Source organism: Hemiscyllium ocellatum, chromosome 16 (assembly GCF_020745735.1).
Source record: "Hemiscyllium ocellatum isolate sHemOce1 chromosome 16, sHemOce1.pat.X.cur, whole genome shotgun sequence".
Lineage (NCBI taxonomy): Eukaryota > Metazoa > Chordata > Chondrichthyes > Orectolobiformes > Hemiscylliidae > Hemiscyllium > Hemiscyllium ocellatum.
In genome coordinates, this window is record NC_083416.1 from 18,582,947 (window position 1) to 18,606,836 (window position 23,890).

General features: G+C 42.2%; 1 protein-coding gene across 1 annotated transcript in view; it reads left to right on the plus strand.

Moving 5' to 3' along the window:
- LOC132823547 (Kv channel-interacting protein 1-like) overlaps window positions 1–23,890 on the plus strand; it is an 89,054-nt gene that overhangs the window by 15,843 nt on the left and 49,321 nt on the right. Inside the window, exon 2 of the mRNA XM_060837490.1 lies at window positions 563–687. Coding sequence (XP_060693473.1) covers window positions 563–687 — 125 coding nt within the window. The remainder of the gene's footprint in view (window positions 1–562; window positions 688–23,890) is intronic.

The window sequence follows — 23,890 nt, forward strand, 5'->3', positions numbered from 1 at the left end:
AAGCAAAGCCATCCCCGTGCTTAGTGAACATAGTGAGAAGAGGAGAAATGTCTCCACCCACAGATTGGTGAGCCTGGGGATTTTTCTGCCATGGAAAGTGATTGAGGCTTCAACATTGAATGTTTTCAAGAAGGTAGTGTGAAGTTTTTAGGCCTAAAGGGTTAAAAGAGCATGGGGAGGAAGGAATGGGAACAGGGCACTGAGTTAGATGATCAGCCAGGATCATATTGAATGGAGGAGCTGGCTCAAAGGGCCAAATGTGCTCCTCCAGCTCCTATTTTCTATGTTTGTAAGACACATCTCCAAGTTAGGAGACAGCGAAAGCACTGCTACACGAACATACTCCAAATTTGGGAACTATGTAATGGAGCAGCTTGTGCAGGTAATGTGATGGGCTATGTATCTATTCCCTCCCTCATTGGTACCAGGCATTAGACAAGATGTGTTGAATGTGCTGATGAAATGTGTGACCTTGGCTGAGGGCTATTTGTGCCTCTGAGGTGCTGCTACTATTCTCCTTCATTTCTCTGACATTGTCTGGTTGTGCTTTCTCTTTTTACAGATAAGGTTGAAGATGAGCTGGAAATGGCCACAGTTTGCCATCGGCCCGAGGGCTTACGACAACTACAGGCCCAAACCAACTTCACCAAGAGGGAACTTCAGGTGCTCTATAGGGGCTTTAAGAATGTAAGATTTTGTACCTTCTGTCCAATTCTTCCTGAAGTAATTCCTAGAAAGATATGATTTGGAGATGCCGGTGTTGGACTAGGGTGTACAAAGTTACAAATCACTCAACACCAGATTGTAGTCCAACAGGTTTAATTGGTAGCACACTAGCTTTCGGAGAGCCACGCCTGTATCAGGTGGTTGTCAACTACCTGATGAAGGAGCAGCGCTCCAAAAGCTGGTGCTTCCAATTAAACCTGTTGGACTATAACCTGGTGTTGTATGATTTGTGACCTAGAAAGATAAGCTGCAGTAGAAATGGAAAGAAACAAAGTTTAATGGGATTAGGAAAGATCGGAGAGAATTTGACTGGGTGGAAATTCTACCAAATATGTCTGCAAATAATCAGTGGGAAACTTGCAGTTATGAATAAATATTATTTTCATATAGTGAAACCAAGGTGCAACAAAACATTGAGTTCTGTGGATAAACAGTAAACCACAACAAATCAAAAACTTGAAAGGGTGATCGTTAATGAAGGGGATGCTAATGAACATAAGGAGAATTAAATCTGCAGCTGGAGAACAGACAGAGTGAAAGGGATTATGAAAACAAGACAGCCGGTAATATAAATGTAAACAGTGAAGCACAGAGTCATTAAAAGCACAGTTCAAGAGAGTATAGCCACTTGGAGGTGAAGCTGGCAGTTTAACAGTGGAGCCATTAAAGTAATAACAGTGTTTGTCAATTTAGTGACGCAAGTGCAAGTGGTGATGACAAGAGGGTTGAATGAATAATCATTTGTGACAATTGCAGGGAAGTAGCCAGTGCAGTACCTGTCAACTTGCACAACTACATTCTTTGCTGGAGAGGGAAAGAAACTAGACTGGAGAAGGCAGGGGATTCTGGCTACCGTGTCTTATAGACAGGGCCAGACCTTCTCAAAATATTTTAAGAAGGTAGCCCAGACCCTAACTTTTTCTTATTTTAAAGGCAGATGTGTGGTGGACATTCCAGGTGTGATGCAGCTGGTCAAACCACTCAGCTTTAAGCCAAACAGAATTGATGTAAACACGCAGTTGAAACACAAACAAAAGAAAATGGAATTTAGGATAACTATTGGAAAATTTAACCAACCCAACACAGCAACTTAACTAAGAAGCTGTTCCAATTCCTGTAACATTCCATGAACACACCCCTTTGGAAAAAGGTAAATTCAAACACAGGTTCTTACAGGCAGGAGAGATTTCAGAGAGCAAAGTCAGCCAGGAATCATCTGCTGAAGCTTGGAACCCTTTTCTGGACTGCAGCAGCTTCCCTGCTACAGCTAAACCATCAGTTTCTCACTGTTACAACTAGCCCAAACTAAGCCAAACCTGAACTGGGACAACTGGCTACTCCCCTGCTTTTGTTAAAATAGACATTTCAGCACCTGTGCCTTTAGGACCTCCCTTGAAAAAAACCCAAGGACAAAATTACCTTGTTAAAGTGACAGTATTGTCACACCTTTCTCAATCCTCCTTAAAAACAGATATTATAGCCATGGGACTGAGAGTTGATGGAGTAGCATCTCTGCTGAAAAAGGGCAAGAAAGACAAAGCAGCTAAACGGAGACCAGTAAGGCTATAACAAAAACCAAAAGAAAACTGAAAATACTCAGCAGGCGAAAAATAGTTTCAGGCCTGTGACCTTTCATCAACCCTTAGACATGAAATTGTTTCTCACTCCACAGGTGCTGCCTGAACTGCAAAGTATTTCCAACATTTTCTGTTTTCTTTTTCATGTCCGACTTCCAGCATCTGCAGGGTCTTTCCTTTTTGTACTCATTAGTTTCAGGCCAGTTGTGGGCGAATTCCTAGAGTGCACAATTACAGTTGCATCTACAGAGTATTTAGGAAGGTACAGGGTAACAAAATGTATGTGAGGACTGCAGATGCTGGAGATCAGAGTCGAGAGTGTGGTGCTGGAAAAGCACAGCAGGTCAGGCAGTATCCAAGGAGCAGGAGAATCGAAGTTTCAGGCATAAACCCTTCAAAATGAATGAGAGCTTTTCAATGGAGATGTAGTTAACTGAACAAAAAGGATGCAGTAGAGGTGGGAATTGCAAATAGCATGTTGATGGATATTATTGAAATAGCTATAAAGGGCTACCAGTTCACACTTCCAAGTTAGAAAATGTAACATGTATCAAGGTGGCATCAAAAGAGGTTGGAGAAATCATGCAGGACATGGACAGGGTGGAAAGCCAAGGTCTTTTTCCTAGGGTGGGAGAATTCAAAACTAGAAGGCATTGGTTTTAAGGTGAGAGGGAAAAAATTTAAAAAGGACCTTAAGGCACATATAGATTGGTGTGTGCATGGAATGAGCTGCCAGTGGTGGAGGGGGGATACAATCACAATATTTAAAAGGCATTTGGATGTGTATATGAATAGGAAGGATATGGGCCAAGCGCTGGCAAATGGGACTAGGTCAAATTGGAATATCTGGTCAGCATGGACAAGTTGGACTGAAAGATCTGTTTCTGTGCTGTATGCCTCTGACTCTAAATGGGCAGGTATATGGCAAATCAGATTTAACGCAGAGAAGTGATACATTTTGGTTGGAAGAATGCGGGCAGCCGAAATGAACCAATTGCTGCTGCTTGTAGATACTCCTCCCAGGAAAGGAGCCTTCATGCTCGTCTGTTTGGTGTCACCTTCATGTATCCACTGCAGCTTGTCTGCTTTTACCAAGGCCACCCCCTTTATGAGTTCTCTTCGTTCTTGCTCCTCTTCATGTGTTTTATATTCCATAGTGGAACCAGCTGGACGCTCCAGCAATGGACGTAATCAGGAAGAATGGGCCAAATGGATTATTGTATGGTTCAATTATCCAGGGAACATTTGTAAAGGCTGTCTGACAGGAAGCTTGTTAGAAATAATCAAAGGAGAATACCAGAAGCAGCTTGGAGAGAACAATGATAGATGGAGAGCAAAGAAGGGCTGCTGTGTGAAATGAAGCAAGGATGGAAGTGGTGTACATCAGGGATTGAGCACACCAGTGATGCTACTGAGGTTAGTAATCCAGAGCAATGAGTTCACATTGCAACTAGCATTCCCATTGCACCAGGGAATTTTAAATTTAATCAGTTAACAGAAGCTAGTCTCAGTGTTGGTGACCATGAAACTATCATCTGGTTAAAAACCCATCTGGTTCACTAATGTCTTTCAGGGATAGAAATCTGATGTCCTAACCTAATCGAGACCATTGACTGCAGATACGCCACAATGTGTTTGACTCCAAAATGTTCTCTGAAATTGCCTAACAAGCTACTCAACTGTATCAAACCACTGCAGAAATGACAAATAAGAGTAGAGCTGAAACATAACTTATCGAGTAGCGCTTCTTCATAATAACCTGCTCACTATCCCTCAGTTTGGATTCTGACAGGGCCACTCAGCTCCTGACCTAATTACAGCCTTGGTTCAAACATGGACAAAAGAGCTGAATTCCATGGGGAGAGGAGAGTGACAGCCATTGACATCAAGGCTGCATTCGACTGAGTATGGCATCAAGCTGGCCGAGCAAAACCGAAGTTAATGAGAATCAGTGAGCAAACTCTCACAGGTTGGAATCATACCTGGCACTTTGAAAGATAGTTGCAGTCATCTCAGCTCCAGGACTTCCCTGTAAATGTTCCTCAGTGTCGTGTCCTAAGCCCAACCAACAGCTGCTTCATCAATGACCTCTCTCTGTCACAAGGTCAGAAGTGGAGATATTCGCTGATGACCACACAAAGTTCAGCTATATTTGTGACTCCTCAGATACTGAAGCAATCCATGCCCAAATGTAGCAAGACCTGAATACTCTACAGGTTTGGGGTGTCAAGTGCCACACAAATGCCAAGCAATGACCATCTCCAATAAGAGACAATCTAAGGACACAGTTTAAAGATAAGGGGTAGGCCATTTTAGAACAGAGTTGACCCAGAGAGTGGTGGATATATGGAATAGGAGAAAGTGAGGACTGCAGATGCTGGAGATCAGAGCTGAAAATGTGTTGCTGGAAAAGCGCAGCAGGTCAGGCAACATCCAAGGGACAGGAAATTCGACGTTTCGGGCATAAGCCCTTCTTCAGGAATGAAGGGCTTATTCCCGAAACGTCGAATTTCCTGTTCCTTGGATGCTGCCTGACCTGCTGCGCTTTTCCAGCAACACACATTTTCAGCGCTGGATATATGGAATGCTGTGTCCCAGAAAGTGGTGAAGGCCAAGTCTCTGGAAAATTTCAAGAAAGAGATGGATAGAGCTCTTAAAGATAGTGGAACAAGGGTTATGGGGATAAGGCAGGAACAAGGTACTGATTGTGGGTGATCAGCCATGATAATAATGAATGGTGGTGCTGGCTTGAAGGGCTGAATGGCCTACTCCTGCATCTATTGTCGATTGTCTAACCACCGCCCCTTGACAATGGGGATTACCATTGATCTGAATCTCAACTGGACTAAGTATATAAATAGAGTAGCTACTAGAGCAGTTTAGAGGTTAGGAATTTGGCACCTCATAACTCACTCCTGACTGCTCAAGGTCTGTCAACCGTTTGCAAGGCACAAGTCAGAGATGTGATGGAATACTCCCTCCTTGCCTGGATGGGTGCAGCTCCAACAATACTCAAACAGAAGCTCATAGAATGAAAGAGATCTACAATACAGAAGAAGGCTCTTCCGCCCATCACATTTGTGCAGGTCAAAAATAAATAGAACTATTCTAATCCCATTTCCACCTCTTGGCCCCTTGTCTTATAATCTTGGCATCACAAGTTCACATCTGAATACTTTTTAATGTCTCAAGGGTTTCTGCCTCTCCCACCCTTACAGGCAGTGAGTTCCAGATTCCCACTCTCTTCTGGATGAAAAAACATTTCCTCACATCTCCTCTCAAACTTCTGTCCTTACTTTAAATCTATATCCCCAGTCACTGATCCTTCCATCAAGGGAAAATGTTTCTTCCTGTCTACCCTATCTATGCCCCTCATAATTCTATACATCTCAATCATGTCCCTGTCAATCTTGTCTGCTCTAAAAAAAAACCCAGTCTGTCCAGTTTCTCCTCATAACTGAAATTCTCCAGCCCAGGCAACATCCTGGTAAATCTCCTCTGTCCCTCTTCATTTTGATCATATCTCTCCCATAATGTGGATTCCAGACCTGCAAGCAATACTTTAGGTGTGGCCAAACCAGAGGAATGTCCTTACTCTTAAACTCTGTACCTCAATAGAGTCATAGAGTCATAGAGATGTATAGCATGGAAACAGACCCTCCAGTTCAACACGTCCATGCCGACCAGATATCCCAACCCAATCTAGTCTCACCTGCCAGCACCCAGCCCATATCCCTCCAAACCCTTCCTATTCATATAACCATCCAAATGCCTCTTAAATGGTGCAGTTGTACCAGCCTCCACCACTTCATCTGGCAGCTCATTCCATACCCATACTACCCTCTGTGTGAAACAGTTACCCCTTAGGTCTCTTTTATATCTTTCTCATCTCACCCTAAACCTATGTCCTCTCGTTCTGGACTCCCCAACCCCAGGGAAAAGACTTTGTCTATTTACCCTATCCATGCCGCTCATAATTTTGTAAACCTCTATAAGGTCACCCCTCAGCCTCCAACATTCCAGGAAAAACAGCCCCAGCCTGTTCAGTCTCTCCCTATAGCTCAAATCCTCCAACCCTGGCAACATCCTTGTAAATCTTTTCTGAACCCTTTCAAGTTTCACAACATCTTTCCGATAGGAAGGAGACCAGAATTGCACTCAATATTCCAATAGCAGCCTAACCAGTGTCCTGTACAGCCGCAACATGACCTCCCAAACTCCTGTACTCAATACTCTGTCCAATAAAAGAAAGCATACCAAACGCCTTCTTCACTATCCTATCTACCTGCGACTCCACTTTCAAGGAGCTATGGATCTGCACTCCGAGGAATCGTTGTTCAGCAGCACTGCCTAGGACCTTACCAGTAAGTGCATACATCCTGCTAAGATTTGCTTTCCCAAAATGCAGCACCTCGCATTTATCTGAATTAAACTCCATCTGCCACTTCTCAGCCCATTGGCCCATTTGGTCCAGATCCTGTTGTAATCTGAGGTAACCCTCTTCGCTGTTCACTACACCTCCGATTTTGGTGTCATCTGCAAACTTACTAATTGTACCTCTTATGCTCACATCCAAATCATTTATGTAAATGACAAAAAGTAGAGGACCCAGCACCGATCCTTGTGGCACTCCACTGGTCACAGGCCTCCAGTCTGAAAAACAACCCTCCACCACCACCCTCTGTTGTCTACCTTTGAGCCAGTTCTGTATCCAAATGGCTAGTTCTCCCTGTATTCCATGAGATTTAACCTTGCTAATCAGTCTCCCATGGAGAACCTTGTCAAATGCCTTACTGAAGTCCATATAGATCTGCCCTCATCAATCCTCTTTGTTACTTCTTCAAAAGACTCAATCAAGTTTGTGAGACATGATTTCCCACTAACAAAGCCATGTTGAGTATCCCTAATCAGTCCTTGCCTTTCCAAATACATGTACATCCTTTCCCTCAGGATTCACTCCAACAACTTGCCCACCACTGAGGTCAGGCTCACCGGTCTATAGTTCCCTGGCTGTCTTTACCACCCTTCTTAAACAGTGGCATCACATTTGCCAACCTCCAGTATTCCAGCACCTCACCTGTGAGTATTGATGATACAAATATCTCAGCAAGAGGCCCAGCAATCACATCTCTAGCTTCCCACAGAGTTCTAGGGTACACCTGATCAGGTCCTGTGGATTTATCCAACTTTAACCATTTCAAGACATCCAGCACTTCCTCCTCTGTAATCTGGACATTTTGCAAGATGTCACCATCTATTTCCCTACAGTCTATATCTTCCATATCCTTTTCCACAGTAAATACTGATACAAAATATTCATTTAGTATCTCCCCCATTTTTTGTGGCTCCACACAAAGGCTGCCTTGCTGATCTTTGAGGAGCCCTATTGTCTCCCTAGTTACCCTTTTGTCCTTAATGTATTTGTAAAAACTCTTTGGATTCCCCTTAATTCTATTTGCCAACACTATCTCATGTCCCCTTTTTGCCTTCCTGACTTGCCTCTTAAGTATACTCCTACTATCTTTATACTGTTCTAAGGATTCACTCGATCTATCCTGTGTCTACCTGACATATGCTTCCTTCTTTTTCTTAACAAACCCTCAATTTCTTTCGTCATCCAGCATTTCCTATACCTACCAACCTTTCCTTTCACCGTGACAGGAATATACTTTCTCTGGGTTCTCATTATCTCATTCTGAAGGCTTCCCGTTTTCCAGCTATCCCTTTTAAATCAAATAGAGTTCTGTTCGCTGGCCCCAAAGTGCTCCCCCACTGACACCTCGGTCACCTGCCCTGCCTTATTTCCCAAGAGTATGTCAAGTTTTGCACTTTCTCTAGTAGGTGCATCCACATAATGAATCAGAAAATTGTCTTGTACTCTCCATCTGAACCTTTAACACTATGACAGTCTCAGTCTATGTTTGGAAAGTTAAAATCCCCTACCATAACCACCCTATTATTCTTACAGATAGCTGAGATCTCTTTACAAGTTTGTTTCTCAATTTCCCTCTGACTAATAGAGGGTCTATAATACAATCCCAATAAGGTGATTATCCCTTTCTTATTTCCACCCAAATAACTTGCCTGGATGTATTTCTGGGAATATCCTCCCTCAGCACAGCTGTGCCCTCACTATTCCTTATCAAAAATGCCGCTCCCTCTCCTCTCTTGCCTCCCTTTCTATCCTTCCTGTAACATTTGTATACTGGAACATTAAGCTGCCAGTTCTGCCCATACCAGAGCCATGTTTCTGTAATTGCTATGATACCCAGTCCCACGTTCCTAACCATGCCCTGAGTTCATCTGCCTTTCCTGTTAGGCTTGCATTGAAATAAATGCAATTTAATTTATTAGTCCTACCTTGCCCCTGCCTGCCCTGACTGTTTGACTCACTTCTGTTCTCAACTGTACCAGTCTCAAATTGATCTCTTTCCTCACTATCTCCCTGGGTCCCCACCCCACCTTACTAGTTTAAATCCTCCCAAGCAGCTCAAGCAAATTTCCCTGCCAGTATATTTGTCCCCTTCCAATTTATGTGCAATCATCCTTCTTGTACAAGTCACTTCTACCCCAAAAGAAATTCCAATGATCCAAAAATGTGAATCCTTCTCCCATACACCAACTCCTCAGTCATGCATTCATCTGCTCTATCCTCCTATTCCTGCCCTCACTAGCACTGGGAGTAACCCAGATATTACTATTCTCGAGGACCTCCTTTTTAAATTTTTGTCAAACTCTCTGTAATCTCCCTTCAGAATCTTAATCTTTTCCCTTCTTATGTCATGGGTTCCAATGTGGACAATGACCTCTTGCTGGCCCCTCTCCCCCTTGAGAACATTCTGCACCCTCTCTGAAACATCCTTGATTCGGGCACCAGGGAAACAACATACCATTCTGATTTCTCACTGCTGGCCACAGAAACGTCTATCTGTACCTCGGACTAAAGAATCCCCTAACACAATTGATCTCTTGGAAGCCTAGGTACCCCTCATTGCATTAGAGCCAGTCTCAATACCAGAAACTTGGCTGTTCGTGCTACATTCCCTGAGAATCCATCACCCCTTACATTTTCCAAAACAGCATATCTGTTTGAAATGGGTATATCCACAAAAGACTCCTGCACTATGTGCATACCTCTCTTACCTTTCCGGGAGTTATCCCATCTATGTGACTATATCTGAGACATTCCCTCCTTCCTATAATTGCCATCCATCACATACTGTTGCTGTTGCAAATTCCTCATTGCTTCGAACTGTCTCTCCAACTGACCTATTCAATCTGATAAGATTCGCATCCAACAGCATTTATAACATATATAATCCACAGTAACCGTTAAACTCTCTTTAAACTCCCACATCTGACAAGAAATACATATCAAGGCCATTCTTGTTCCTTCACAATCTACAGACCCAGAAAATAACACCATCTTATTCCTCTACAAAACACTGTCCCAGGTTAAATTTATACTAATAAAGACAAGCTTCCCATATATGTCCTCAACCATTTTATCAACATTTCCTGATACCTGAAGGGACCAGCTCTGATTCTCCTTGCTTCCTGGAGCCTACCATTTATCATTTACTTGCTTGCTTTGTTAGTTCTGCTCATCACCTCACATTTATCTGGATGATTACTTAACACCACAAAGCAGTCCGCTTGACTGCCACAACATTCACAAACATCCATTCTCTCCACCACCATGACCATTCTTATACCAGTCACAAAAATGTGACTCCTTACTGTGTTAGCACCTTGGAAATCATGCCCCACTATTCCTGGAGTCACGCTAATCAGAGAGTTTTTAAACAGTACATAAACATTCCCCAATTTATCTGACTTTCAGACCCACGTTGACAGAAACACGGACTAGGTTTTCTGTAATGCACTACTTATTATTTAAAACTTCTCTCAATATAGGGAAACAATAATGAACTGTCAACATATAATCTATGAATTAAAACTCAAATTCCTGATAAAATGACATTTACATTTGAAAACAATGGGTGTTGAGGGAAAAACAAGCAAAGGTAGTTCAATAGTTCCTATGATGATTCTTGTGCTGATCAGAAGGTAGCTTCTCAGTCATCCTTCTCTGGATGCAACCACTAGTTTACAAAAGGCAGAGGGTGGCTGATAAAAGGCCACTGACTTATCAACTAAAAGTTATAACTTCCAGAAAGAGCTGAAGAATGGATGAAGTGGCTCTCTTCAGGCTTAAAATGCCTTCCCACAGAGAACAGAGAGCTCCTGAGCTGCTGATACTTTTGTGGCTACTCTGTATCTCATTCAAGCCCCACACTGTTAAGCTACCTGAGAATCAAGCATTAAACAAAAAAAGAATTTACTTAGATGATTTGAAGTTAGCGACCAAATGCGATGAGTCAAAGTTCGCAGACAACAGTAAGGTGAGTGGTGGACCAAAGTGTGCAGACAACACTGAAAGTCTGCAGAGGGATATAGAGAGGTTAAGTGAGTGGGCAAGGGTCTGGCAGATGGAATACAATGTTGGTAAATGTGAGGTCATCCATTATGGGAGGAATAACAGCAAACTGGACTGTTATTTAAATGGTGAAAACTTATAGCATGCTGCTGTGCATAAATCACAAAATGTTGGTTCGCAGATGCAGCAAGTCATTCAGAAGACAAATGGAATATTGTCCCTTATTGCTCGAGGGATGGAGTTTAAAAACAGGGAGGTGAGGTTAGGCTGCAGCTGTATAGGGTGCTGGTGAGGCCACAATCGGAGTACTGTGTACAGTTTTGGCCTCCTTAATTGAGAAAGAATGTATTGACACTGGAGGGGGTGCAGAGGAGGTTCACTACATTGATTCTGGAGGTGGGAGGGTTGGCTTATGAGGAGACGTTGAGTAGACTGGGATTATATTCATTGGAATTTAGAAGGGGGGAATCTTATAGAAACATATAAAACTATGAAGAGAATAGATGCAATAGAAGCAAGGAGATTGTTTCCATTGGCAGGTGAAACTATAACTCGGGGGGGAGGGGAGAGACATAGCCTCAAAATAAAGGGGGGAGGCAGATTTAGGTCTGAGTTGAGGAGAAATTTGTTCCCCCAAAGGATTGTGAATCTGTGAAATTCCCTGCCCAGTGAAGCAGTTGAGGCTTCCTCGTTGAATGTTTTTAAGGTAAAGACAGGTAGAGTTTTGAACAGTAAAGGAATTAAGGGTTATAGTAAGTGTGCAGGGTCTGGGGTAAGTGGAGCTGAGTCCATAACCTTATTGAATGGCGGAGCGGGCTGGAGGGGCCAGATGGCCTATTCCTGCTCCTAGTTCTTATGGTCTTATGTTCTCATGAACTGTGAATGCTGGAAATCAGAAATAAAATCAGGATTTGCCAGGAAAACTCAGCAGGTCTGGCAGCATCTGTGGAGAGAAAGCAGGGTTAACATTTCTGGCCCAGTGACCCTTCTTCAGAGCTGATTGTAGCTAGGAAAACGAAAACTCTGACCTTCCTGTTGCTTGCCACTTCACCACATCACCGTGTTCCCTGGCCACTTGGGACCCTTCAGCCTTCAGGGCTCAATATCGAGTTCAATAATTTTAGGGCCTGAACACCTTCTCCCATGTCTTTACCCCAACTGCGCACATCAGTTCCTGCCTTCGCACAGGCTGCTATCACAACCATTGTCAGTACTAATGGACACAATTCACAGCTATTGGTTCTCCCACGTTGACCTTTACCTATTTTTTTTTGTCTGTCGAACTCTGGGTTTCATTTCCATTTGTTATTGACTCCTCCACCTTACCCCCTCCCCCAATCCCAACCATCTTCAGAAATATTTCCTAGCTATAGTCAGTTCTGAAGAAGAATTGCTGAACCCAAAACATTAGCCCTGCTTTGACTTCACAGATACTGCCAGACTTACTGAGTTTTCCCAGCAATTTTGGTTTTTGTTTCTGAGAACCAACCACATCGATGTTGGCAAGCAAAAGGACTTTGTCATCAAAAACTGGTCAGTGGTCCACAGATCAATCGACTACCATACCAATCAAAGCTCTGGGGGTATGCAGCCCCTCAACTCCAATACTTCTACAAGCACACTTCAACCTCTGCTCAAAAAACCCACTATGTTAGCTGTACTTAACATGCGTGTGTGTTATTTGCTATCAAAACATGCAATAATGCTGCAGCAATCACTGATTTCAAATCAGTTCTTTTTTCATTTCAAGCCCCATTAAAAATAAATAAAAGTTTAAATGTCATTACAAAAATACATGATACACAAACAGCAAAACACATTACTTACATCTATTCATTTTTCCTCCATCCTTATGAAGCCTTCTAAACTTAGCATTTCTTAGACCTTTAACTTATTCCATAATTTTCTACTTAGGACAATGTATCTGTACATTATCTTTCCCAATTCAGTGAATAATCTTTATTTTAAATGGTTACAACAAAAGACTCTGACAGAACGATATCACATTTCACATTTTAAACTTTTCAGTGGATTATAATCAGTGTAAATTAGTGTTTCCTTATTTTTGTGTTGGACAAAGACTTCAAAGTGTTGAAGAACCAATACAAACCCAAAGTCTTTTCTCCCCCAGTACAGTACTCCTTCTAATAATGGTTTGGTTTCCTAGAGTATTGCCCCACTGGTATCTCTATTTCCACCTCCTCACCTTGACAAGACAGCACCCATCCCAAGTCGCTAACATCAATCACCATTTTGAAAAGCCCAGAAAAATCAAGGGCGGCTAACCATGTTCATGAATTAAGATTACCTTCAGCTCCTCAAGGAACACCTGTCTTTCTGCTGTCATCACACTTTTGCTTGTTTCTTTAACAAATTCATTAAGGTTACAGCTACTGTACTGAAATTGTGCTCAAATTTCCAGTAAGATCCACAGATATCTAAAAATGTCATGATTTCTTGTTTAGTTTTTGGAGCAGGGAATCTATTTGGTAATACTTGTCCTTTTCCAACAATATGCCCCAAGTAAATTGCACTTGATTTTCCATAATCAAGCAAAGTTAAAGTTCTTACTTAGCCAGTGAACTGTAATTGCTTAAGCAAATCTTTGACTTCTTTTATGTGTTGTTCCCAATTGTTGCTATGGATGACATGAACCAAATACACAACACAGCTACAAACTCAAGCTACAACTTGATTTATAAGCCTCTGAAATGTAGATTAGGTTTTCATTAACTCAAATTGCATTACCCATATTGATATAATCCATATAATACATTTTTAGCTCTTGATGTTAATGGCACTTCAATAGGTTATTCTTTGAAAGGAATGAGACACTACATGCAACCTTCCAACAAGGGAATTGAGTCTGAATCTATCTCCATGACATTAAAAATCACACAACACCAGGTTATAGTCCAACAGGAAGCACTACCTTTTGGAATACTGCTCCTTCATCAGGTTGTTGTGGAGTACACGATTGTATAGCATAAGTTTACAGTGTGATGTAACTGAAATTATACATTGAAAAATACCTTGATTGTTTGTTAAGTCTCTCATCTGTTAGAATGACCATGATAGTTTCACTTCTTTCATATGTAAATCAAAAAACTTTTTCTTAAAAAGTTACCTTCTCAGGTTAACTGTAACAATTGGAGTCAGCACAAGATGTTGAGATGTTGAAGGTGTTAGCCCCCTGTGTCCCCTGTCTGTGCCATAATGTTTAGACTGATTCTAATCTAAAAAGTGAGTTAATAGAGTCTTACATGGATTCATGCAGTTTTTGAGCAAAGTACAATTTAACTCTCCAAGTACAAATTCACCCACAGACGTACATGTGTGTGTGTGTGTGAACAGACAGTTGTCTTGGTGCATGTAGGCACAAACAATATAAGTACAAAATGAGATGAGGTCCTGAAAGAAGAATTCAGGGAGCTCAGAGAGAATTTAGAGAGGAGGACCTCAAAGGTAGTGATCTCGGGATTACTACAAGTGCATGTGCTAGCCAGTGTAGAAATGAAAATATAGGCAGGATGAACATGTGGCTTGAGGGATGGGGTAGGAGGGAGGAGTTCAGATTTGTTGGACATTGGGACAGATTCTGGGGAAAGTGGGACTATTACAAAATGCACGGTCTACATCTGAACCAGACCGGAACCAATGTCCTGGGGGAGTTTTTGCTACTGCTGTTGGGGAGGTTTTAAACTAATGTGGCAGGGGGCTGGGAACCAGAAGAGAAAACAAGTAGGCAGCAAGGTTGAGACTAGAGACTGTAAGTAGTATGAAAATAACATTAATAAAGGGAGGAATATGCAGAGAGCAGGTGAACACAAAAGAAATGCATCTACTTTAATGCAAGGAGTGTAGTGTGTAAGGCAGATGAACTTAGGTCTTGGATTGGTGCCTGGGAGTATGACGTTATTGCAATCACAGAGACTTGGTTGAAGGAAGGGCATAATGATTGTCAACTAAATGTTCCAGGATATAGACGCTTAAGGCAGAACAGGGAGGGAAATAAAAGGGGAAGTGGAGTTGCATTACTGGTAAGGGATGATATCACAGCTGTGCTAAAGGAGCATGCTATGGAGATCTTGGGTAGTGAGACATTATGGGTGGAGCTGAGAAATAAGGGTGCAGTTACATTTTTGGGGCTGTATTACAGGTCTCCCAACAGTGACCATGAGGAAGAAGAACAAATAGGTAAACAGATTATGGAAAAACGGAGAGGGAGTAGGGTAGTGGTGATGGGAGATTTTAATTTTCCCAACATTGACTGGGATACACTTAGCGTCAGAGTTCTGGATGGGGTAGAATTTGCAAGAAGTGTCCAGGAGAGTTTTCTAGAGCAGTATGTCAATAGTCCGACGAAGGAAGGGGCCATATTGGACCTGGTACTGGGGAATGAGCCAGGCCAGATGGTAGAAGTTGCAGTGGGGGATTTCTTTGGGAACAGTGACCATAATTCTGTAAGGGTTTTAGAATACTCGTAGATAAAGAAGAGAGTACCGAACTGGGCCAAGGCCTATTATATCCAAATTAGGCAGGAGCTCGGAAATGTGGATTGGACATTTGAAGGGAAGTCAACATTTGAGATATGGGAGGCTTTCAAAGATAGGTTAAAGATAGTGCAGGATAGGCATGCCCCGTTGAAGGCAAAGGATAGGCAGAGCAAGATCAGTGAACCGTGGATGACAGGAGAAATTGTACGACTAGCCAAGAGGAAAAGGGAAGCATACATAAGGTCTAGGCAGCTGAGAACAGAACTGGCCCTGGAGGAATATCAGAAGAGCAGGACAAGTTTTAAACAAGGAATAAAGTTGGCTAAAAGGGGCCATGAAATAGCTTTAGCGAGCAGAATTAAGGAGAAGCTCAAAGCATTTTATTCTTATATAAGAAGCAAGCAGGTAGCTAAAGAAAGGATTGGTCCACTAAAGGATAATGAAGGATGGCTGTGTGTTGAACCTGAGAGAATGGGTGAGATTCTGAATATTTACTTTGCATCAGTGTTCACTGAGGAGGGGAACATGATGAATGTTGAGATTAGAGATAAAAGTTTGATTAGTGTGGATCACATTGACATAAGTTGGGAAGATGTGTTGGGTAGATTATAGGTTATTAAAGTGGACAAATCCCTAGGGCTGGATGGGATCTATCCCAGGTTGCTGAGGGAGGTGAGAGAGGAAATAGCTGGGGCCCTGACAGATATTTTTGGAGCATCCTTAAATACAGGTGATGTGCTGGAGGACTGGAGGGTTGCTCATGTTGTCCCCCTGTACAAGAAGGGTAGTAGGGATACTCCAGGTAAGTACAGACCAGTGAGTTTAATGTCGGTGGTAGGAAAGTTGCTGGAGAAGGTACTGAGGGATAGGACCGATTTATATTTAGAAAAGAATGTACTTATCAGTGAAGGCAATATGGTTTTGTGTCAATATGGGGAGATCGTGTCTTACCAACTTAATAGAGTGCTTTGAGGGAATGACCAAGTTGATAGATGAAGGAAGGGTTGCTGATGTCATATACATGGACTTTAGTAAGACATTTGATAAGGTTCCCCATGGTAGGCTAATGGAGAAAGTGAAGTCACATGGTGTGCAGGGTGTTCTAGCTAGGTGGATAAAGAATTGGTTGAGCAACAGGAGACAGAGAGTAGTAGTTGAAGGGAATTTCTCGAAATGGAGAAAGGTGACCAGTGGTATTCCACAGGGGTCAGTGTTGGGGCCACTGTTGTTTATAATATACATAAATGATCTGGAAGAGGGCACTGTTGGTATGATCAACAAGTTTGCAGATGACACAAAGATTGGTAGAGTAGCAGAAAGCATAAGGGACTGTCAGAGAATACAGGAGGATATAGATAAACTGGAGAGTTGGGCGGAAAAGTGGCAGATGGTTTTCAATCCAGATAAATGTGAAGTGATGCATTTAGGCAAGACTAATTCTAGAGCGAATTATACAATGAACGGAAGAGCCTTGGGATAAGTTGATGGGCAGAAAGATCTGAGGTTTGCTGCACAGGTAGATAGAGTGGTCAAGAAGGCATATAGTATTGAGTATAAGAGCTGACAAGTCATGTTAAAATTGTACAAGACATTGGTTCATTTGCATTTAGAATACTGTGTACAGTTCTGGTTGCCACATTGCCAAAAGAATGTGGACGCTTCGGAGACGGTGCAGAGAAGGTTTACAAGGATGTTGCCTGGTATGGAAGGTGCTAGCTATGAAGAGAGGTTGAGTAGGTAAGGTTTATTTTCATTAGAAAGAAGGAGATTGAGGGGGACCTGATTGAGGTTTACAAAATCGTGAAGGGTATAGACAGGGTGGATAGAGACAAGCTTTTTCCCAGGGTGAAGGATTCAATAATGAGAGGTCACTTTTTCAAGGTGAGAGATGGAAAATTTAAGGGAGATACACGCGGCAAGTACTTCACACAGAGGGTGGTGGGCATCTGGAACACGTTGCCAGCAGAGGTGGTAGAGGCAGGCATGGTAGATTCATTTATGATGCATCTAGACAGATGCATGAGTAGGTGGGGAGCAGAGGGATACAGATGCTTAGGAATTGGGCAACAGGTTTAGACAGTACATTTGGATCAGCTCAGGCTTGGAGGGCTAAAGAGCCTCTTCCTGGACTGTAAATTATCTTTGGTGTGTGTGTATCTTTCTGTCTGGGGTGTACACATCAGTCCAACACCGACATCTCCAAATCATATCTCCATGACCGCATTCTTACTATAATCTATACAAAGCTGCTTTGACCAGATTTAATCAAGTGGTTTTCCAGCATGTTCTGATTCTATGTTTTTACCTAATCTTGCTTTTCTGGGTTTAAGCAATATGGATGTTGTTTTCTCAGTCCTGATTCTCCTATGTACATATCCTGTTGAGTGAATGTAATACATCCAAGTGTACCTGCACAGGTCACCTCATAGTTTCTACTGGTCTTACACAATTCTCTTCGTATGAAACGCAGAATCTAACTGTCCCAATATTTCTCTGTTAGCTAGTTGAATTGTAGAAGGTTAACACTGAGAACTGTTTACTTCTCCCTGTTCCTCTTCTTCACTATCCCAGTAATTTTCTATTCCTCTTGCCACCTGAAACAGTTGTTTCTCCTTCTATTTCCTATGATGGCACCTTTTCAGCATGTTTATTTAATAACTGATTCTTTTTCCTGCAATCAGGAATATTTATCAGATAAGACACTTTACTAAAATCTTCCAAATGTTTTATATGAATTTCACTTTGAGAAATTCACCTTGTAAATGTAACAAGACAATTCCTTATCTCCCACTTGAAACACTCTTGTTGCTGCATGTTTATCCACCCATTTATTTTTTCATTTGTGCCTGGGAGGCATTCCTGTGCCATTCCTGTGAGTCTTTCTAGAAACATAGACACATGGTCCAACTTTGAGGACCCATCTTTCTGCTTCAAAGACTTCTTCCAATGTCGTGCTGCAATGATAACAACCTCCCTCTCAATGTCAGCAAAACAAAAGAACTGATCATGGACTTTAGAAAGATAGGAGGAGAATACGCCCCCAGCTAAATGACCATAAACCAATTAAAATGAGCTAACTCCATAGATTCCTTTGGAGAATCTTTAGAAATAAATAAGAAGAAATTTCATCATTTAACCCAATCCTGTGGGTATTCATGACAATCTACCTTATTTGATTTGATTTATTATAGTCACGTGTACCTAAGTACAGTGAAAAGCTTTGTTGCGAGCAGTACAGGCAGATTGCAGTAAGTAAGGACAAACAGATCATAGAGTGGTTAGACAGAGTGAGACACACAGGTTACACTGTACAGGGGCTGCGTGAAGCAAGATCAACATTATTTGAAGTTAGAGAGTCCATTCATTAGCCCAATAACTGCCAGGAAGAAACTGTTCCTGAACCTGCTAGTGGGTGTATTCAAGATTCTGTATCTCCTGCCTGACAGAAGAGGTTGGAGGAGAGCATTATTGGGATGGGATGGGTCTTTGATGATGTTGGCAGCTTTTCCTGGCAACAAAATGTGCAAATGGAGTCCATAGATGGGAGGTTGGCTTCAGTGATGGCCTGACTGTGCACACAACCTTCTGTAGTTTCTTACGGTCCTGGGCAGAGCAATTGCCATACCAGGCTGTTATGCACCCAGGCAGTACTCTTCCTATGGAGTATCTGTAAAAGTTGATGAGGATCCTTATGGACATGCTGAATTTCCTAAGCTGCCTGAAAAAGAAGAGGGGTTGTTGTGCCTTCCTGAGCTTCACATCTACGTGGGAAGTCCAGCACATGTTGTCAGTTATTGTCACTCCGGGGACCTTGACGCTCTCCATCCTCTCCACCCCTACTCCGTTGATGTAGATGGGGCATGTTCACCTCCTTTCTTTTTGAAGTCAATGATCAATTGTTTTATTTTGCTTACATTGAGAGAGAAGTTATTCTTATCTCACCACGACACCAAGCCCTTTATTTCCTTTCAGTAACTTGACTCATCATTAATATCCATCCTACCACAGCGGTATTGTCAGCGAACTTAGTGATGGAGTTCATTCAGAATTTGGGCACATGGTTGTGGGTGTACAGGGAGTACAGTATGGGGCAGAGAACACATCTTGGGGGTGCTCCAGTGTTGAGTGTTATCATGGAAGAGGTGAAGTTGCCTATCTTCACTGATTGCAGTTGATGGATTAGGAAGCTGAAGATCCAGTTACAGAGGGCGGAGCTCAGACCTAGGACTCGGAGTTGTGAGATCAGTCTGTTACGTTGATAGGTCAACTGTAGGGGATGGAAGCTGGCTGAGAGACTCGAGTTGATGTGGGCTATGACCAGCCTCTTGAAGCACTTCATAATTGTGGAGGTCAGAGCCACAGGGTGGTCGTCATAATGTGAATTCTTAGGTACTGGGATGATGGTGGTCTTCTTAAAGCAGGTGAGGACTTTAGGTTTCTAGGAGGAAGAGGTTGAAGATGTTGGTGAAGACCTCTGCCAGTCAGTCCACACACATCCTAAAGTGTTCAGCTTTCTTTAGGTTGATTCCCAGGAAGACCAATCTGCAGCAATGACTGTGGGCACAGGTGCATCTGGGACTGTTGGGGTAGGTAACACCTTGCCACTGCTATTCTGCTCAAACCGAGCATAGAATGCAGTGAGTGCATCAAGGAGGGATGTGTCTGCTATCTTGCTCTGCTACATTTTGTATCCTGTCATGTTGTTTAGGCCTTGCCACAGGAGACAGGTGTGGGTATGGTTGGTTTGGGCCTCTAACTTGGTCTGGTACTGCTTCTTGTCATTCCTGATGGCTTTGTGGATGTCATATGTGGATTTTATGTTTAAGTCTGGATCATTCAACTAGAATGCGCACGCCTGGTCTTCAACAGGGAATGGATTTCCCAATTCGTCCAAGGTTTCCGATTGAGGAACACCCAGATTGACTTTGTTGGTACACTGTGATCCATGCACTTGCTAATGAAGTCCATGACAATGGTGGCATACTCATCTAGGCTGTCTGCTGTGTTCTTGAACATGGTCCAATCCATCAATTCCAGGCAGTCCTGGAGAAGCTCTTCCAGAGCCTCGGATGAGCATTGTGTTACTTCCTGCGAAGGATCCTCCCGTTCAGTTTCTGCTCGTAAGCTGGGAGGGGGAACACGGTGATGTGATCTGATTTTCCGAAGTGGGGGCAGGGGATGGAGCGGTAGGCGTCTTTGATGGTTGTGCAGCAGTACTCCAGGTTGTTCGGTCCTCTCGTGGGGGCAGGTGATATGTTGGTGGTATTTTGGCAGCACCCTCTTTGTTAAAGTGACCGGCCATGATAAAGTCTCAGGGAATTTTGTTTACAGAGAATTTGTTGCTGTGTAAATTCTATTCAGGACATTCTTCATATCCGCATGGGACAGTATGTAAAGTGCGATCAGGATGGCGGAGGTGAATGCGCGCAGCAGATAGTAGGGATAGCATTTCACTGTAAGGTATTTCAGGGCCGGGGAGCAGTGGCTCACCAGGGTCACCACATCTGAGCACCAAGAGGTGTTCATTAGTGTTAGACCCCTCCTCAAAATATTTTAAGAAGGTAGTCTAGATCCTAATTTTTTTCTTATTTTAAAGACAGATGTGAAGTGGGCGTTCCAAATGTGATGCAGCTGGTCAAACCATTCGGCTTTAAGCAAAACAGAATTTATTTAAACACTACAGTTGAAACATGAGCAAAAGAAAGCAGAATTTAGAAAACCTTAACTATTGGAACACTTAACCAACCTGATACAGCTAAGGAGCTGTTCCAATATAGAAACACCCCTTGGCAGAAAGATAATTTCAAACACAGATTCTTACAGGCAGGAAGAAACAACATCCAGAGAGAGATTTCAGAGAAAGTCAGTGAGGAATCATTTATTAAAGCTTACAACCCTTCTGGGACTCAAACATCTTGTGAGTGCTACAGCTAAAACAAACTAAAAACTCTGAACTGGGAGAACTGGCTATTCCCCTTCCATTGTTAAATTGTTTTAGCTATCTAGCTCCCTGGACTGTTTGACACCTCTGCCTTTACAACCTCACTTCAAAATAACCTTTTTAAAATGAGAGCAGCATTGTCACAATTAGGAAGCGTACAATTCCGCCCTTTGCCTTACCTGAGGATGCTGTGCGGTCCCTTGCAAGACACAGTCAGGTATGGCAGGAGTGATTCATCTCTCTGTAAAACAGAGCACATAGCAGTCTCTCATCTGCCTCTGGAAGGTAAGTCTAGATCTGAGTTCATCTATATTGTTTTCGATAGCTTGGTGTTTGCTAAGAGTATGCTTGGGCGGGGTGACTTAAAACCATGTTGTTTTAATCACTCGGACATGCAAAGTGATTATTGATGCATGAGTTTTGCGTATTCCTACATTCCTTGAAATTGATATTTCACATGCTGATTTTATGATCGCTTCTGATCCTCCTTCCTTATGGAATGTATTAGGGAGTCTGAAAAAAATCAAAGAATTCCTACAATGCAGGGAGGGGCCAGTTGACCGGTCGAGTCTGTTTTGTCACTCCAAAGAGCATCCCACCCAGACCCAACCCATCCCTGTAACCCTGCATGTCCCATGGCTAATCCACCTAGCCTGCACATCCTGGGACACTACATCATGGCTAATCCACCTGCACATCTGAGGGCACCCAGCAGAAGCCAACACAGACATGAAGAGAAGGTGCAAGCTCCACACAGACTGTCAGCGAAGCCTGGAATCAAACCCAGGGCCCTGGTGCTGTGAGGCAGCAATGCTAACCACTGTGTCACTATGCCACCCGGGATCGAATGTTATGTTTCCTTTTTTATCTCAGTCATTAGCTATTACTGCTGTCTATCAAGAGGTTGCAACCATTTGGTCTTCAATGGATTTTTAAAAATTACAAAAGGTAGTATGTTGTTAAATTATTCCTCGAGAATGATCTCTTTTAGTGCTTTGTAAATGACTTCAACTCTGAATGTTCATATCCACCCCCCCCCTTCAAAATTACTTTGCTTACCTGTTTCAAATTCAATGCTGTTTTACCTAAACTTTTCCTTTATATTACAAAACATTTGCACCTAGAGGTAACTCATAGGCACTAGTTACAGTGTCATAATCCCTAGAAACCTCCTCTGACAGTAAGAGTATAAATTTCCTGGACTTTACCTGTCAATTTTCCTGTTTTAGTCACCCCCCATCTGATCCATTATTTTCTCAGAAGGAATAAATAATGCCTTAATGTTGATTTCCTGAAATTTTGGAAAAACCTGTACAAACCTAAAACATTTCCTTGCTGTACTGTTCAGATTATAACTGGAATTTTCCCCATCAGAGATTTCTTCTTCTCCCGGCATCCACTTTTGCAACAATATCATTCTCATTTCCAATTCCATTCTTTTCAATTCCATCTCCTTTTACTATTTTTTTCTGCTCACCCTTTGTCTTTCTCCACTGCCTTTAGCTTCAAACTGTTTTAACTGTAACTCTACACGAATTGATTCCAGTGTCTCACTACTTGGAATACTTGGTACCTTGTATGTCTTTATTTAGCCCAAATACTGCTTTCTGTCTTTAATTATTTCTGCCTTCTTAACCTTGGCAGGCAATGCTACTTCTAGTTTACTTGCTAATTCAGTTAACCTGGTTTTTGGGATCTTTATCAGGTCATCTCTTTTGGAAGGCTTTAGCAGTTTTTACTGCCATCATAGTTTCAACACTATAAAACCTGATATTTTCTTTTATCCCTTTATCATTGGCCATCTCCACATCTAATCTAATATTGTCTTTGTTCCAAAATATCCTGACACAAGACTCCCAAACTTTTTCAAGACTTCCTGGAGTGGTGCACTAAAACTCAAATCCTAATATTCCCTAAGGTACAAATCACGCAACGCCAGTTATAGTCCATGTAAGGTTTCATAAATCCCACTTTAGAAATAGAATCAGTCTGACCTACCGCTGGAACTCAGACAGAATTTAACTTCACACCTTCAATGCATTATCTGAGCTGAGATGAAGCCTATTGTTAAACGCTATCTTGAGAATGTAATTTTAAAAATGTTCTTGGATTTACATATTTAGGAACCAAAACTAATATGATTAATTCTGAAAGATGAAAGACATAAATCTGTTTAATGTTACATTCCATGACACTGCAATCCTGTTGCCACAAAGTCTGCATCTTATGATTCTGCTCCACAACCACCTGATGAAGAAGCAGTGCTTCGAAAGCTAGTGCCTCCAAATAAACCTGTTGGGCTATAACCTGGTGTTCTGATCCAGAATCTGGGTTCCAGCATCTGCAGTCATTGTTTTTACCTCGTTGCTTATAACCTGGTGTTGTGTGATTTTTAACTTTGCCCATTCCAGTCCAACACCAGCACCTCCAAATCATGGCTACCATTCCCAGAGTTGTCACAGGTGTGAAAATATCTCTTCAAACTATTCCAAAGTTTACTGGATTGACAAATTCAGAGTAAAGCACTCATCAGGTTTCTATACTTAGCAAGAATATAATAGCTTATTATAAACTATTTTTTTCTAACCAATGGCAAAATGGAAGTAGAAATTGCAATCTTTTGAAGATGTGACTTAAACTCTACCCCTTCTTAAATCTGCCCTAGCCCCTACTAGATAAACAGACTGACACACAAAGATAAATAAGATAT